Genomic DNA, 15,531 nt, shown 5'->3' with positions numbered 1-15,531 from the left:
ACTGCATGGCACAGCAGAGACAGGGTTTTTCTGCATCCCTGTCTCTGCAACAGCAGCGGCTCCATAGCGCTTCGGGGGCACCCCATACAAAAACCGCTGCCCCTGCTACCCCCACCGCTATCCAGTCGACCATTCTGGGGGGGTCTGGTACAAATCCCCCCCCCCCCCCGGACTACCGCGCCCTCCTGGGCATCAGGCTTCTAATTTAGGCCGCGGCTTCGGCCTAGCTGAAGCCACCGCCTTTTCCCCGCCCCCCGGCCCGCCCCCCGGATGACCAAAATGACACGCTGGAGTGTCATAGAAGGGGCGGATTGAAGCAGAAAGGGCGCGTTTTTACACAGCCCAGCGCGCCCTTTTCAGCTCTCCGCCCCCTCCTCCCTCTCCTCAGAGCCCCGGTGGCCATTTTTTTTTCTGGATGAGATCCAGGAGAGGAGCATCACAGCGGTCTCCGGGGGGCACAGAACTTGGATCTGTCGGCGCTGGACCTAGAGGCACATCGGTGGGGTAAGCTCACAGCTGGGTTCTCATACTCAGCTGTGAATCTATACTTCCTATAAGGCTTTCTGTGGGTTCCCTCTGCGTAGCCACCCGTGTACGATCCCTTATAGCCAGCCTCTGTGCACTATGCCGGGTCAAGGAAGAGAACCAGGCAGGAATGTTTCTATGCATTCTGCACAACCTGCAAAGCCACGCTCCCTAGTGGCAGCACGTATCCGCACTGCCGGGACTGCATCCAGAACTCCGGGTCAGAACCCCCGGGAGTCCCTACTGACGCTTCAGTGTCACAGGCCACGCCGGAATGGGCAACTCAGATGTCTCGGTCTATGTCACAGTCCATAGACAACCTAACTGCTACATTACTGCAAGCTCTGCAGAGTCGGGCCTCGGCTATGGACGGTACACAGCAAACGGACAGCTTGTCTCAGGAACATGCTGCTTCCGACTCTCACAGACGTAAGCGGACCCACAGGTCTCGATCACCTAAGTCACACTATAGCACAAGGTCGTCCCCCTCTAGGGAGAGACAGCGTCATTCCAGGTCTCCTGGGCAGTCCCCTGCCACAGACAGTGCAATTTACCACAGGGATCCCCCACCACAGAAGACCCCCGCCCCAGGTCGCCCTCCAGGGATCACCTTAGCGAGGCACAGGATTCGGAGGGCATCTGTGACTCCGACTCAGATAATGAAACGGTCAGGTCCTTGGTACCTTCTCCCCCTAGCAATACAGCGCTAGTTGAGGACATAATTTCTGCCATTCATCGGGTGCTAAAAATTCCAGAGTCGCCCCCGGAAGTCCCAGAACATAGGATTTGCTTCGAAAGTGTTCAAAAACCACCTAAGGTCTTCCCTAATCACGATGAGTTTGAGAAAATACTTACCAAACAGTTTGCGCAGCCTGACAAAAAATTCGCTAATCGCAAATATTTGGAAGCGAAGTACCCCTTCCCACAGAAAGACACCAAACAATGGACAGATCCACCTGAAGTGGACCCTCCGGTTTCTAGGCTAGCAGCGCAGACTTTACTCTCTCTGCCGGATAGCTCAACCCTCAGGGACGCAGCAGACCGGCAAGTAGAACGCATGGCTCGTTCTATTTTCGAAGCGGCAGGCGCCTCTCTGGGCCCTGCATTCGCTTCAGTTTGGGCAGCCAAGGCCATCCTGGCTTGGGCCAAAAAACTACAGGAGGGTCTTCAGGCTTCAAATCCTGAACTCTCGGACCAAGCGGTCCAGATGGCAGTGGTAGCAGACTACATGATTCATGCAGCCCTGGATTCCGCCAGAGGTGTAGCGGGAATAGCATCTAACGCCATCACGATCCGACGCATCCTCTGGCTGCGAGAATGGAAAGCGGATGCGGCCTCAAAGAAGTCCCTCACGCGACTTCCGTATATTACTGGAAGACTTTTCGGCGAAAAGTTAGACACCATGATAGCCAATGCCACTGAGGGTAAGAGTACCTCTCTCCCTCAACTAAAACCGAAACGCACGTTTAAACTAAGAAACCAGACGCGATTCCGATCCTTTCGGAATTCCTCAGGCTGGTCCGTTTCGCGCCCAGTGCAAAACCGCAACCGTTCTCCACGCAGAGACAACCCACGGACGCAGCAGCGACCGGACAGGGCTTGGCAGTCGAAAGCAGGCCAAGCGAAACCCAAGGGAGGAAAACCTCAGAACTTCACTTCAAATGACTCGAGACCTCCGGAAGACACCCCACCAGTAGGCGGCCGACTTTTACTCTTTCAGCAAGTCTGGCTGCCTATTACAGAAGACAGGTGGGTCAGGGAAATGGTGTCTTCCGGATACAAGATAGAGTTCACTTCCGTTCCACCGAACCGGTTCTTCCTTTCTGTTCCTCCAACACCACCAGAAAAGGCTCGTGTTTTCCACCAAGCGGTTTCCTCTCTCCTTCAATCAGGAGTTGTGGTGCCGGTTCCCGCGAACAAGAGATTCCAAGGATTCTACTCAAATTTGTTCGTAGTCCCCAAGAAAGGAGGCGGCGTCCGACCCATACTGGACCTAAAACAGCTCAACAATTACGTACGGGTCCGTCATTTCCGCATGGAGTCCCTCCGGTCCATCATTGCATCCATGGAGCAGGGAGAATACCTCGCCTCCATAGATATACAGGATGCGTATCTCCACATACCAATTGCTCCCGCCCACCAGAGGTTTCTCAGGTTCGCGGTCAACCAAAACCACTACCAGTTTGTCGCCCTTCCGTTCGGACTCACCACGGCTCCAAGAACGTTCACCAAAGTCATGGCGGCCACCATGGACGTCCTGGACTCAAGAGGCATCTTAGTCGTCCCGTACCTGGACGACCTCCTCGTCAAGTCTCCCACTTTCAAAGACTGCGAGGTCAGTGTCTCAATCACTCTAGACACTGAGTCGCCTGGGATGGCTAGTCAACCTACAGAAATCGTCGACCATCCCAACTCGGACTCTAACATTCCTGGGAATGGTATTCAACACCGCCAGGGGCCTGGTGCTCCTTCCCAAGGACAAGACACTGGCCATCCGTCTGGGAGTTCGCACACTCCTTCGCAGTCCTCCTCGATCTCTCCGGTTTGCCATGAGAATCCTCGGCAGGATGGCAGCAGCAATAGAGGCAGTGCCATTTGCCCAGTTTCACCTCAGGGTCCTTCAACTAGCCATACTCAAATCTTGGGACAGGAACCCTCTCTCCCTCGACAGGGAGTTCAGGTTGACGTCATCAACCAGGAGGTCCCAGCATTGGTGGCTCAAACCAAACTCGCTTACACGAGGGAAGCCATTCCTCTCAGGACAATGGAAGATCCTGACTACCGATGCAAGCCTGACAGGCTGGGGGGCGGTGCACCTACATCACAGGGCACAGGGCAAGTGGTCACCCAGGGAAGTGACATTGCCTATCAATGTTCTGGAAATCAGGGCCATTCTCTTGGCATTGAGAGCATTTCATCACTTGCTTGCAGCCTCGCACATACGGATACAGTCGGACAATGCCACGGCTGTGGCATACGTGAACCACCAAGGCGAGACCCGCAGCGCCCAGGCGATGAGAGAAGTGGCTCATATCCTCCGCTGGGCGGAAGACACAAGGTCGGTATTTTCTGCGGTACACATTCCGGGTGTAGAAAACTGGGAAGCCGACTTCCTCAGCAGGCAAGGAATGGACTCGGGGGAGTGGTCTCTCCATCCCGAGATTTTTTACCAGATCTGTCAATGCTGGGGAACCCCGGATGTGGACCTAATGGCATCCCATCTCAATACCAAGGTCCCCAATTTCATGGCCAGGACACACGACCCGCGGTCGCTCGGAGCGGATGCCCTGGTCCAGGACTGGTCCCAGTTCCGACTCCTGTACATTTTTCCACCCCTCCCCCTAATCACCAGGGTCGTGAGGAAGATCAAGCAAGAGGGAGTTCCGACCATCCTCATCGCGCCAGACTGGCCCAGACGTACTTGGTACGCCGACATCGTGCAACTTACGGCAGACGCCCCCTGGCGTCTACCCGACCGTCACGACCTTCTGTCTCAAGGTCCGTTCTTCCACCAGAATTCAGGGGCTCTCAATTTGACGGCATGGCCCTTGAAACCTGGATTCTAACCCAGGCAGGTTTTTCACCGGCAGTCATTGCAACTATGATCAGGGCAAGGAAGCCTGCCTCCGCCAAGCTCTATTATCGTACCTGGAGAGCTTTCTTTTCTTGGTGCGAATCTCATGGACAAGTCCCACTCCCTTATTCCCTCCCGAAGGTACTAGGTTTTCTTCAATCGGGCCTAGATGCCAAGCTATCCTTAAGTTCGCTTAAGAGTCAGGTGTCAGCGCTTTCAGTCCTTTTTCAAAAGCGCATTGCTATTAAACCGCAAGTAAGGACTTTCATCCAGGGAGTTTCCCGATTGGTTCCTCCCTACAAACGTCCGCTGGATACGTGGGACCTCAATCTGGTCCTGACAGCATTGCAAGCCCCACCCTTCGAACCTCTTAGAGGAGTTCCACTCTCCATTCTGTCTCAGAAAGTGGTTTTTCTAGTGGCGATCACCTCGTTATGCAGAGTGTCGGAATTGTCAGCACTTTCCTGCAGACGGCCTTTCCTAGCCTTTCACCAGGACAAGGTGGTTCTCCGCACGGTACCATCCTTCCTTCCGAAGGTTGTGTCCAACTTTCACCTTAATGAAGAGATTTCACTGCCTTCCCTTTGCCCGGTTCCGGTTCATAGAGTGGAGAAGGCTCTGCATACGCTTGACCTCGTCAGAGCATTGCGGATTTACGTGTCCAGGACTGCACCTTTCCGGAAATCTGATTCCCTCTTCATTCTTCCGGAAGGTAGTCGCAAGGGGTTGCCGGCTTCCAAGGCTACCCTTGCCAGGTGGATCAGGTCCACCATACATGAGGCCTACCGACTTAACAGTTCCCCTCTTCCGGCCGGTATCACGGCACACTCTACACGGGCAGTAGGGGCCTCCTGGGCCATTCGGCATCAGGCTTCGGCACAACAAGTGTGCAAGGCGGCCACTTGGACTAGCCTACACACGTTTACGAAACACTACAGTGTTCATACCCAGTCCTCAGCGGATGCGAGCCTGGGTAGACTGGTTCTGCAGGCGGCAGTACCCCAAGTCTAGGGGACTGTCAGCACAATATTCGTCCACTGCTTCCCACCCAGGGACTGCTTTTGGACGTCCCAAGGTTCTGTGTCCCCCAATTAGGCGACAGAGTAAAGGAGATTTTTGTGTACTCACCGTAAAATCTCTTTCTCTTAGCCTTTAATTGTGGGACACAGCTCCCACCCTGTTGCCCTTACGGGCCGTTGTTTCCTGTTGAGTTCTCATATTGTTCTTTGAGCTCGTACATAGTAGCCTTCTTACAGGCATGGTTATGTTATTTGGTTACGTTCCTCCTTATGCTTTGGCACAAAACTGGAGAAGGCTGACGCCGTCCAGGGGTGTATACTGCAGAGGAGGAGCCAAAGTTAATCTTTTTCAGATTATGCATAGTGTCGCCTCCTAGTGGACAGCAGCATAACACCCAAGGTTCTGTGTCCCCCAATTAAAGGCTAAGAGAAAGAGATTTTACGGTGAGTACACAAAAATCTCCTTTTATGGCATTTTCTCAGATTATGCCATACGACATGCCATGAATGTCTGCGATGAGACAACCTTTTAAAGCTAGTTGTAAATGGAGCTAGTTATCGTCTGGATGAAGATTTGTGTGCAAGAAGTTGATTAGCTGTGATTACAAGTAGTCCATGGCTTAGAAAATGCTCTGTGGCTTCCCAAGTGGTAAACATAAGCTTTAGATTTCTGTATTTCTAGTCAATTGCTTCTGTTTTTTTTTTGTGTGTGTTTAAACAATGGCTTGTTGTAAGAGCCAATATGCACTTGAAATCAGGCCTGTGGAGTCGGTAAGCCAAACCTGCGACTCCGACGCCTCAATTTCCCTTACACCGTCTCCACAACTCCGACATATATTGCTTATATTTAAGTGAAAAATTTATTGTAGTACAATGAACATCAGACATTTAATCATTTTTATGATACAATAATCAAGATATTTAGACAGAACATAATATATATTTATTGGAATACAACTTTAGAACACAAAAAACTAATAAATTGTAAATATGTAATACACTATGTAATATTGATTACATATATACAGTACAGACCAAAAGTTTGGACACAAATTCTCATTCAAAGAGTTTTCTTTATTTTCATGACTATGAAAATTGTAGATTCACTCTGAAGGCATCAAAACTATGAATTAACACATGTGGAATTATATAATTACTGTAACAAATTGTGAAACAACTGAAAATACTGTATGTCTTATATTCTAGGTTCTTCAAAGTAGTCACCTTTTGCTTTGATTACTGCTTTGCACACTCTTGGCATTCTCTTGATGAGCTTCAAGAGGTAGTCCCGGAAATGGGTCTTCCAACAGTCTTGAAGGAGTTCCCAGAGATGCTTAGCACTTGTTGGCCCTTTTGCCTTCACTCTGCAGTCCAGCTCTCCCCAAACCATCTTGATTGGGTTCAGGTCTGGTGACTGTGGAGGCCAGGTCATCTGGCGTAGCACCCCATCACTCTCCTTCTTGGTCAAATAGCCCTTACACAGCCTGGAGGTGTGTTTGGGGTCATTGTCCTGTTGAAAAATAAAATGATGGTCCAAATAATCACAAACTGGATGGAATAGCATGCCGCTGCAAGATGCTGTGGTAGCCATGCTGGTTCAGTATGCCAACAATTTTGAATAAATCCCCAACAGTGTCACCAACAAAGCACCCACACACCATCACACCTCCTCCTCCATGCTTCACGGTGGGAACCAGGCATGTAGAGTCCATCTGTTCACTTTTTCTACGTTGCACAAAGACACGGTGGTTGGAACCAAATATCTCAAATTTTGACTCATCAAACCAAAGCATAGATTTCCCCTGGTCCAATGTCCATTCCTTGTGTTCTTTTACCCAAACAAGTCTCTTCTGCTTGTTGCCTGTCCTTAGCAGTGGTTTCCTAGCAGCTATTTTACCATGAAGACCTGCTGCACAAAGTCTCCTCTTAACAGTTGTAGAGATGTGTCTGCTGCTAGAACTCTGTGTGGCATTGACTTGGTCTCTAATCTGAGCTGCGATTAACCTGCGATTTCTGAGGCTGGTGACTCGGATGACCTTATCCTTCGCAGCAGAGGTGACTCTTGGTCTTCCTTTCCTGGGACGGTCCTCATGTGAGCCAGTTTCTTTGTAGTGCTTGATGGTTTTTCCACTGCATTTGGGGACACTTTCAAAGTTTTCCCAATTTTTCGGACTGACTGACCTTCATTTCTTAAAGTAATGATGGCCACTCGTTTTTCTTTACTTAGACTACTTTCACACTTGCGTTTTTTTGCACTGCGCACCGTGCGCAGTGCAAACGCACATAAAAAAACGCATCATGCGTTTGTGTGCGTTTTTTTGTGAGTTTGGGTGCGTTTTTTAAAAAAAAAAGCATGCGTTTAAAAAAAAAAAAAAAAAAAAACCTGCATGCTTTTTTTGCGCATACGTGCGCATTACCATGCGCACGTATGCGCACCCATAGACTATAATGGGTGTTTGGGTGTAAAAAAAAATGCATTGCGTGCGCATGCGTTTTTTTGGGGGGGCAAGTCGGACGCGCAAAAAATGCAACGATGCATTTTGTGCGCCCGAGCGCACACTACAAAAAAATGCATGCGCGTACAAACGCATGTGTATGCGCACCTATGCGCACCCATGTAAAAGATAGGGAAAAACCGCATTCGCAGATTGTGCGCTGGCCGTGCGCTAGCAGGATTTTGCCGTGTGCTGCGCACTTTTGAAGGTGCGCCCGTGTGCGCCGAACGCAGCATGTTGCATTTCGGCGCGCACGGCGCACCTTCAAAACTGCGCAGCGCACGGCAAAATCCTGCTAGCGCACAGCCAGCGCACGATCTGCGCACCCTATGCTAAAGATAGGGTGTGCAGATCGCAAGCGTCCATGTGCGCTAGTAGGCGGCGATGACCGGATGGGGCGGGCTGGGAGCCGGGAGGGGGCGGGGCTTAGCAGCGGCCGTGCGCAGGCCGTCGCTGCGCTATAAAGCGCAAATGTGAAACAGGCCTAAGCTGCTTTTTTTCTTGCCATAATACAAATTCTAACAGTCTATTCAGTAGGACTATCAGCTGTGTATCCACCAGACTTCTGCACAACACAACTGATGGTCCGAACTCCATTTATAAGGCAAGAAATCCCACTTATTAAACCTGACAGGGCACACCTGTGAAGTGAAAACCATTTCCGGTGACTACCTCTTGAAGCTCATCAAGAGAATGCCAAGAGTGTGCAAGGCAGTAATCAAAGTAAAAGGTGGCTACTTTGAAGAACCTAGAATATAAGACATATTTTCAGTTGTTTCACACTTTTTTGTTAGTTATATAATTCCACATGTGTTAATTCATAGTTTTGATGACTTCAGAGTGAATCTACAATTTTCATAGTCATGAAAATAAAGAAAAATCTTCGAATGAGAAGGTGTGTCCAAACTTTTGGTCTGTACTGTGTGTTTGTATGTGTGTGTGTATGTGTATATATATATATATATATATATATATATATATATATATATATATATATATATACATATATATATATATATATACATATATATATATATATATATATATATATATATATACATATATATATATATATATATACATATATATATATATATATATATACATATATATATATATATATATATATATATACATATATATATATATATATATATACATATGTATATGTATGTATATATATATATATGTATGTATATATATATATATATATATATGTGTGTGTGTGTATATATATATATATGTGTGTATATATATATATCTATATATATATCTATCTTATCTCAGCTAAGACCAAGCCTAGATCCTCAGGCTACATTCACACCATGGGCGTAGCCAGGATCAAACCTAGGGGGGGCAGAACCTCATACTGTTCCGCAGAACCTCATACTGCACACCTCAGCTGCTGCAGAACATCATACTGCACACCCCTACACTTGAAAATAAAGCCTGCACCTTAGGAAGATGTGGTGATGAATGGAGTCTATTTATTCCATCTATCAATTGATGTTGATGTGTTACTGAAGACGAGCAATGCCTGTCCTGGGCATCCTTTTGGGCAGCTATGAGGTGTACCTGACTGGTGCTAAAAAAAAAAAAAAAAAAGGAGTGTTAGTCTGTGTGCTACCCGGCTTTCATTCTTTTTGGTACAGATAAGATATGGATAGACAGATATGGATAAATGGATAGAGCAGATTTCAGGTGATGCTTTTTTTTTTTTTTAAAAAAAGCTGATCTGCTTTTGCAGCTGAAAAACATATCCTCAAAAAACGCAGGAAAAACGCTGTGTGTGAATGTTAGATCAGGAATAGAACAGCCATTTATAGTACATTTCCCAAATTCCTATGAAAAAATATACAGCACATTCTGCGTTGAATTACTGTACCCAATTTATTATATATTTTAGGAGTCGGTCCATTTTATTCCGACTCCACCAAAATGAGCACCGGCTCCACGACTCCGACTCCACAGCCCTGCTTGAAGTAATATTTGCACCTCTAATCTTTTCAGGCTGGTGAGCTTAATGTTCAGCCTCAGAATTCACCAGTTATCAAACAGTCTGTCAAAGAACGGCTCGGACCTGTTCCTTCCAGTAATATGGAGCCAGCCGAGGCACAAAGCGCAAATACAGTCATGTTACAGGTATTGTGCACTTATTTGCATATTGCCATTCTCTGTCTTCCACAGTGAAAAATTATTTGACCTGTTTGTAGACCCCTCCCAGATTAATGTACCTTCTAATTTGTAATCATTGTGTACATATGTAGTAGAACTAAGTGGAATCTGTCAGCAGGTTTTTGCTATTTATCTGAGAGCAGCATGATATACAGAGACATTGAATCCAACGATGTGTCACTTACTTTACTGGATCGGTTTTGACACAATCAACTTTTTTTTATATTTGACAATGCAGCAGAGGTGAGAAAGCTGCCCACACTCCCACCAGACTCTGTATGTACATTGTCTATAGACAGTGAACTGCTTATAACAGGAGGGGGCTGAGTCAGACTAGCTTGCATTGCTGCTGTAGTCCAATCATCACCAGGTGATAAAACCTTCATTGTAAGTAAACAACACACAGCCTGACATGTGACATATTATTGAAGTCTGTGTTTTAACCCCCACTCACGCTGTCCTCAGATTACATAGCTAAACCCTGACAGATTTCCTTTGTATTACTCTTGTTTAGCGCTTGCATTTAATTCCTTTACTTTTTTCCCTACAGGCTGTAGCAAAAGTGTCAATAAAAGAGAGATTGGGTTATATTCCAAAACACACTCATCCCACCACTGAAAAGGTGAGTAGCCTACCTGCTTATCTAGTGAGTGAATGCACTGTGTTATGTGAGATGCAGCCTGGCACTGCTCTCCTCTGCCTCCCTGTTTGTCGTAGCTGACAGGTAGATGCCTATCTCAAGGAGATGGTTTACAGGCTGAAGGTGGATCATGGAGAATGCACAAGAGATTTAGCACTTTTAGGAGATTTAACATTACTGAAGTGAGATGCATCATTGACTGTTGTTAGACCTGATTCAGACCAAGTGCGGTGTGATGTTACTTCATCCCCTTGGAAATGCGAGTGGGATTATCCGAGATCTAGGTCCCGAATCGTTAGGACTGGAGTTTCGTACACTAGTCTTAATGAGGGGATGTCCAGGACTTCAGTAAGAGGCGCGCACCATTTAGTTTGGCAATCAGATCATTGGTGTGTGCCTTGCTAGAAATGTTACTCCAGTTGAGGACTGGAATGGCATTTCTGGTATAAGAATCTGCAAATTTGACTGGCGAGCGTAGCTCTGGCAATTTTGGCACAGCTGCTTGAAACTTCAAGTTTTGCAAAAAATGTTGCTGCTATTTTTAAGTGTTTTACACCAGTTAAGCAAGTTGAAGATGAAATGATCTCTAGAAGGTCTAAAGTTAAAGGAATGCCCGAACTATGATGTGCCGCTGTAGCATATTTACTGAAACAAGTTTACACAGGAGCCCTTTGTTGTTTAAAGGGAATCAATAAGTTTTCTTATGTAATCTGATATCGCCATGAGGTAGGGGCTGAAACCCGGATTCCAACAATGTGTCACTTAACTTACTGGGTGCAGTAGTTGTGACAGATTGTTTTTTTTTTTTTTCTGCTACCGATTTAGCAGAGCTTGGAATGTTGAGCCCTGTATAACCCCAGCCGTACAACAGTGTTGGCTCTCTGTGGACATTGTATTTTGACAGAGAGCAGGTAATCACTGCTAGGTTTTTATGAGAGGTAGTTAGATAATGTCTTCTGATTAAACTCTGAATTTGTTGAAACACAAACCCAGCCTAGTAAGTGGCACATTCCTGGAGTCAGTGTCTCCATTCCTACACCATGCTGCTCTCAAAATGTATAAAGGGAATCTCACCAGGTTTTTGCCACCTTATCTGAGAGAAACATAAGGTAACGTGTAGACGATATATTGCTTACTGGACTGTTTGCTGTAGTTTTGTTTTACTGATCTCAACATTCAGATAACTGGTAGATCTGCAGCAGATCATCAAAATGGTGATTTTTTTCAAAATTACAGCCAGCAGGCCAGTAAGTGACATATCCCTGGAATCAGGGTCTCTGCCCCAACATTGAACTGCTCTCGAATTGCATACCAAAGCTGCTGACATATTCCCTTTTAGTAGCTTATATTGCACGATACATGTACAAAAACTGTTGTAGTGCTGCTTTAAATGAAAGATGTGTAGTATTTCATGTTTTCTTCTTAATTGTAGGTATTGTCCACCTCTACAGGACTCATAAAAACTGTTTACAACCCAGAAGCTTTAAAAGCCATCCAAAAATCTGTAGCTTACTCTACTGCAGTGGACAACACTGATGCACAGAGAAAGAAACAGGTAATCATTAGATTTGGATTCTCCATATATTAAACTTGGTGCTGCAAAACAGCAAGTACATGATGTCCTTTGTGCAGTTTGTTCTGTTGCGTGGGAATGCTGTGTTGATGGCATAGTAATGAAGTGGTTTCAGTCATCCTGGTACAGACCAATCATGTCTGCCAGGGAGCTGTTTTATCTTCTGTCTGTCTGTGGCAGATACTAACACACATGCAATCTCAACCCCACGTATGTACAGAGTCCTTGTATTGTACTTGGTGAAGAAGTGATTGTACGCTGAGCATGTGCAGCTAAAAACTCTGAAGGTAGCGGTTAGCTAGAGGAGGGGAATAAATACACAAGATGGCAGGATATATAGTTTCACTGCTTCCTACTAATGCTGCATTCATGCCAACAAGTGTGCATGTAGGCCATGTACATAAAAAGGCCTAAACGCACCACCTTAGTGACATAAAAATGATACAGCCCCTCCGAGGAAGCCCATTTCGCGAAACGTGGGTCGGGGCCACGGTAAAATGCTTATCATCCCACATGGGTAAGCACCTTATGATAGCATTATCTATGTCAATTTATGTATAGCAACAGTCCTGGATCTATAACTCAGGCATAGTATTGTTATGAGGGCTATAGTCTGATGGACTACAGGATATAGGGGACATCATACCATGACCTACTGATGCATCACATATATTTCCTCATAACCCTGACCAGGTTTAATATTTGATATTAGCTATCTATGATGTAGTGTTTGGCTGCCTTGTGTTCACCATGTCATCCCATCTTTTTATCACATTTGTACTTGTTTTTGCTGTATGAATGAGAACTTAATACACTTTTGATATTGTTAAACACATGTAGTGTCTCTCACCTAAGCATTTATGTACAGTACAAACCAAAAGTTTGGACACACCTTCTCATTCAAAGAGTTTTCTTTATTTTCATCACTATGAAAATTGTAGATTCACTCTGAAGGCATCAAAACTATGAATTAACACATGTGGAATTATATAATTAACAAAAAAGTGTGAAACAACTGAAAATATGTCTTATATTCTAGGTTCTTCAAAGTAGCCACCTTTTGCTTTGATTACTGCTTTCTACACTCTTGGCATTCTCTTGAACAGTCTTAGGCTAGTTTCACATTAGCGTTTTTTTGCGCAGCGCATCGTGCGCATAAAAAACGCAAAGAAAAACGCAAAACAAATGTGCGTTTTTTTTTCTTCATGCGCACGCTGATGCGTCAAAATAACGCAGTGTTACTTGCGTTTTACATGCGTTTTTGCATGCGGTTGCGTTTTTTATGCGCATGCGTTTTTAGGTGTGACATTTCACAATAGCAAAATCTTTGACCACCAATGGGTCACCAGTGGGCGTGTTTCATTGGAATGTTTTATAGACCCTGTACTGCTGAATTCATCAGAATTTGCTGCTGTTTCCGGTGTCAAGATGGACTTGCGTCTGGATAATTTCCGCTTCAAGCTGGATCTTGACATTGCGCTGTCTCAGGCGTATGTCTTTTGTTGCCAGCAAGAAAGGGAGAGGGAGAGACAGCAGAGACGGCAGCGGCGTAGGTTTTGGAGGCATCCAATCATCGAACTCCGGCCAAGCCGTGGAGCATATCACACGCTGTACAGCGAGCTACAGGAAAACCCGGAGAAATTTGCTGACTATACACGGATGTCCCAGGAAAGCTTCCTTGACTTGCTGGGTATGGTTGAAGGAAACATCCGGAGAAGGGACACTCAGCTCCGGCGTGCCATTCCTCCCGAAGAAAGGCTCCTTGTCACCTTACGGTATGTATGTTGTTATGTTTGCATAATTTTTTTGGCTTTTTATTTTTTTTTTTTTTTGGTCCAAAAAATTAGGTTTTTTTTGGCTATTGATTTTTAACATTATTTTTGTGAAATTGCTTTTTTGCATAATGGTTTTTCTTCTGGCATGTACTAATCCCAAGCCTTTATAAAATGTTTTTTTGCTATGTTGTATTAAAAAAACATGCAAAATAGTTAGGCCATGTACTTTTTTATTTTCAGTGTTTTTAGTAATACCCAAGACAGAAATATAATTATTTTTTCTTTTTATGTTTGGCAGGTTCCTGGCAACTGGAGAGAGTCTTTCATCCCTGCATTTCCAGTACCGGCTGGGAATCTCAACTTTATCTGGGATTGTTGCCGACACCTGCAGGGCTCTGTGGGATGTTCTGTGTCCGGAGTTTCTGCCATTGCCCACTGCCGAAAAGTGGCTTCAAATATCGGAGAAATTCTGGGCAGTCTGCAATTTCCCGAACTGCCTAGGAGCGGTGGACGGGAAGCACATCCGCATCACAAAACCCGCAAGAAGTGGCTCCGAGTACTACAACTACAAGAAGTACTTTTCCACAGTCCTAATGGCCATTGCGGATGCAGACTGCCGGTTTGTGGCGGTGGACATAGGGGCATTCGGACGGGGCAACGATTCACAGACTTTTAAGAACTCTGATATGGGCTGGAGGTTGTACGGCAACCATTTCAATTTTCCACTGGCACGGCCTCTTCCCCAAACCCAAACTCCACCACTGCCATTTGTAGTGGTTGGGGATGAGGCATTTCAGATGTGCCCAAACCTGCTGAAGCCGTACTCCAGCCGTGACTTGGACCACCGCAAGAAAATTTTCAACTACAGGCTTACGAGGGCTCGCAGGACTGTAGAGTGCGCCTTTGGCATTCTAGTGGCCAGATGGCGAATTCTCAGCACCGCCATCAATCTCAAAATGGAAACAGTTGATGAGGTCGTGAAGGCATGCGTGGTTCTCCACAATTTTGTTATGGCAAAGGAGCGGCCGAACTTTGACATGGATGAGCCTGCTGCCAACCCTTTGCCAGATTTTACTCAGCACCCTCTTCGGTCCTCAGTCGAAGTTGCCCAAATGAGGGACCAATTTGCGGACTACTTTTTATCCGATGGTCGTGTAGCATGGCAGGATCAAATGGTTTAATAGTTTTGTTGTTTGTTAAAAATAAAATACATGATTTTTTATACCTGTACCCAGTGTACTGTGTCTTAATAAACTCCACTACTCATCTGCCCAGGTTAAATTGAAGAAAGGGAAACCACCATAAAAAAAAAAAAAAAAATATATATATATATATATATATATATATATATATATATATATATATATATATATATATATATATATATATATTTATATATTTATATATATATATATATATTTATATATTTATATATATATATTTATATATATATATATTTATATATTTATAAATATATAAATATATATTTATATATATATATTTATATATTTATAAATATATAAATATATATATATATATTTATATATATATAAATATATATATATATATATATATATATAAATATATATATATATATAAATATATATATATATATAAATATATATATATATATAAATATATAATATATATATATATAAAAATATATAAATATATAATATATATATATAAAAATATATATATATATATATATATATATATATATATATATATATATATATATATATATATAAATAT

The 15,531-nt window shown here is 44.6% G+C and overlaps 1 protein-coding gene across 2 annotated transcripts in view; it reads left to right on the top strand.

The window, feature by feature from the left end:
- Positions 1-15,531, top strand: part of RBM26 (RNA binding motif protein 26) — a 193,445-nt gene that overhangs the window by 105,244 nt on the left and 72,670 nt on the right. For both annotated transcript variants that reach the window (XM_073580438.1, XM_073580437.1), the window contains exons 14-16: positions 9,624-9,755; positions 10,339-10,410; positions 11,861-11,983. In XM_073580438.1, the coding sequence (XP_073436539.1) occupies positions 9,624-9,755; positions 10,339-10,410; positions 11,861-11,983 (327 nt within the window). The remainder of the gene's footprint in view (positions 1-9,623; positions 9,756-10,338; positions 10,411-11,860; positions 11,984-15,531) is intronic.

This window comes from Dendrobates tinctorius, unplaced genomic scaffold (genome assembly GCF_039654945.1).
Source record: "Dendrobates tinctorius isolate UK_male_01 unplaced genomic scaffold, ASM3965494v1 ptg000064l, whole genome shotgun sequence".
NCBI lineage: Eukaryota > Metazoa > Chordata > Amphibia > Anura > Dendrobatidae > Dendrobates > Dendrobates tinctorius.
Note: the sequence above shows the minus strand (reverse complement) of the source record. Positions and strands in the feature narration are given on the sequence as shown.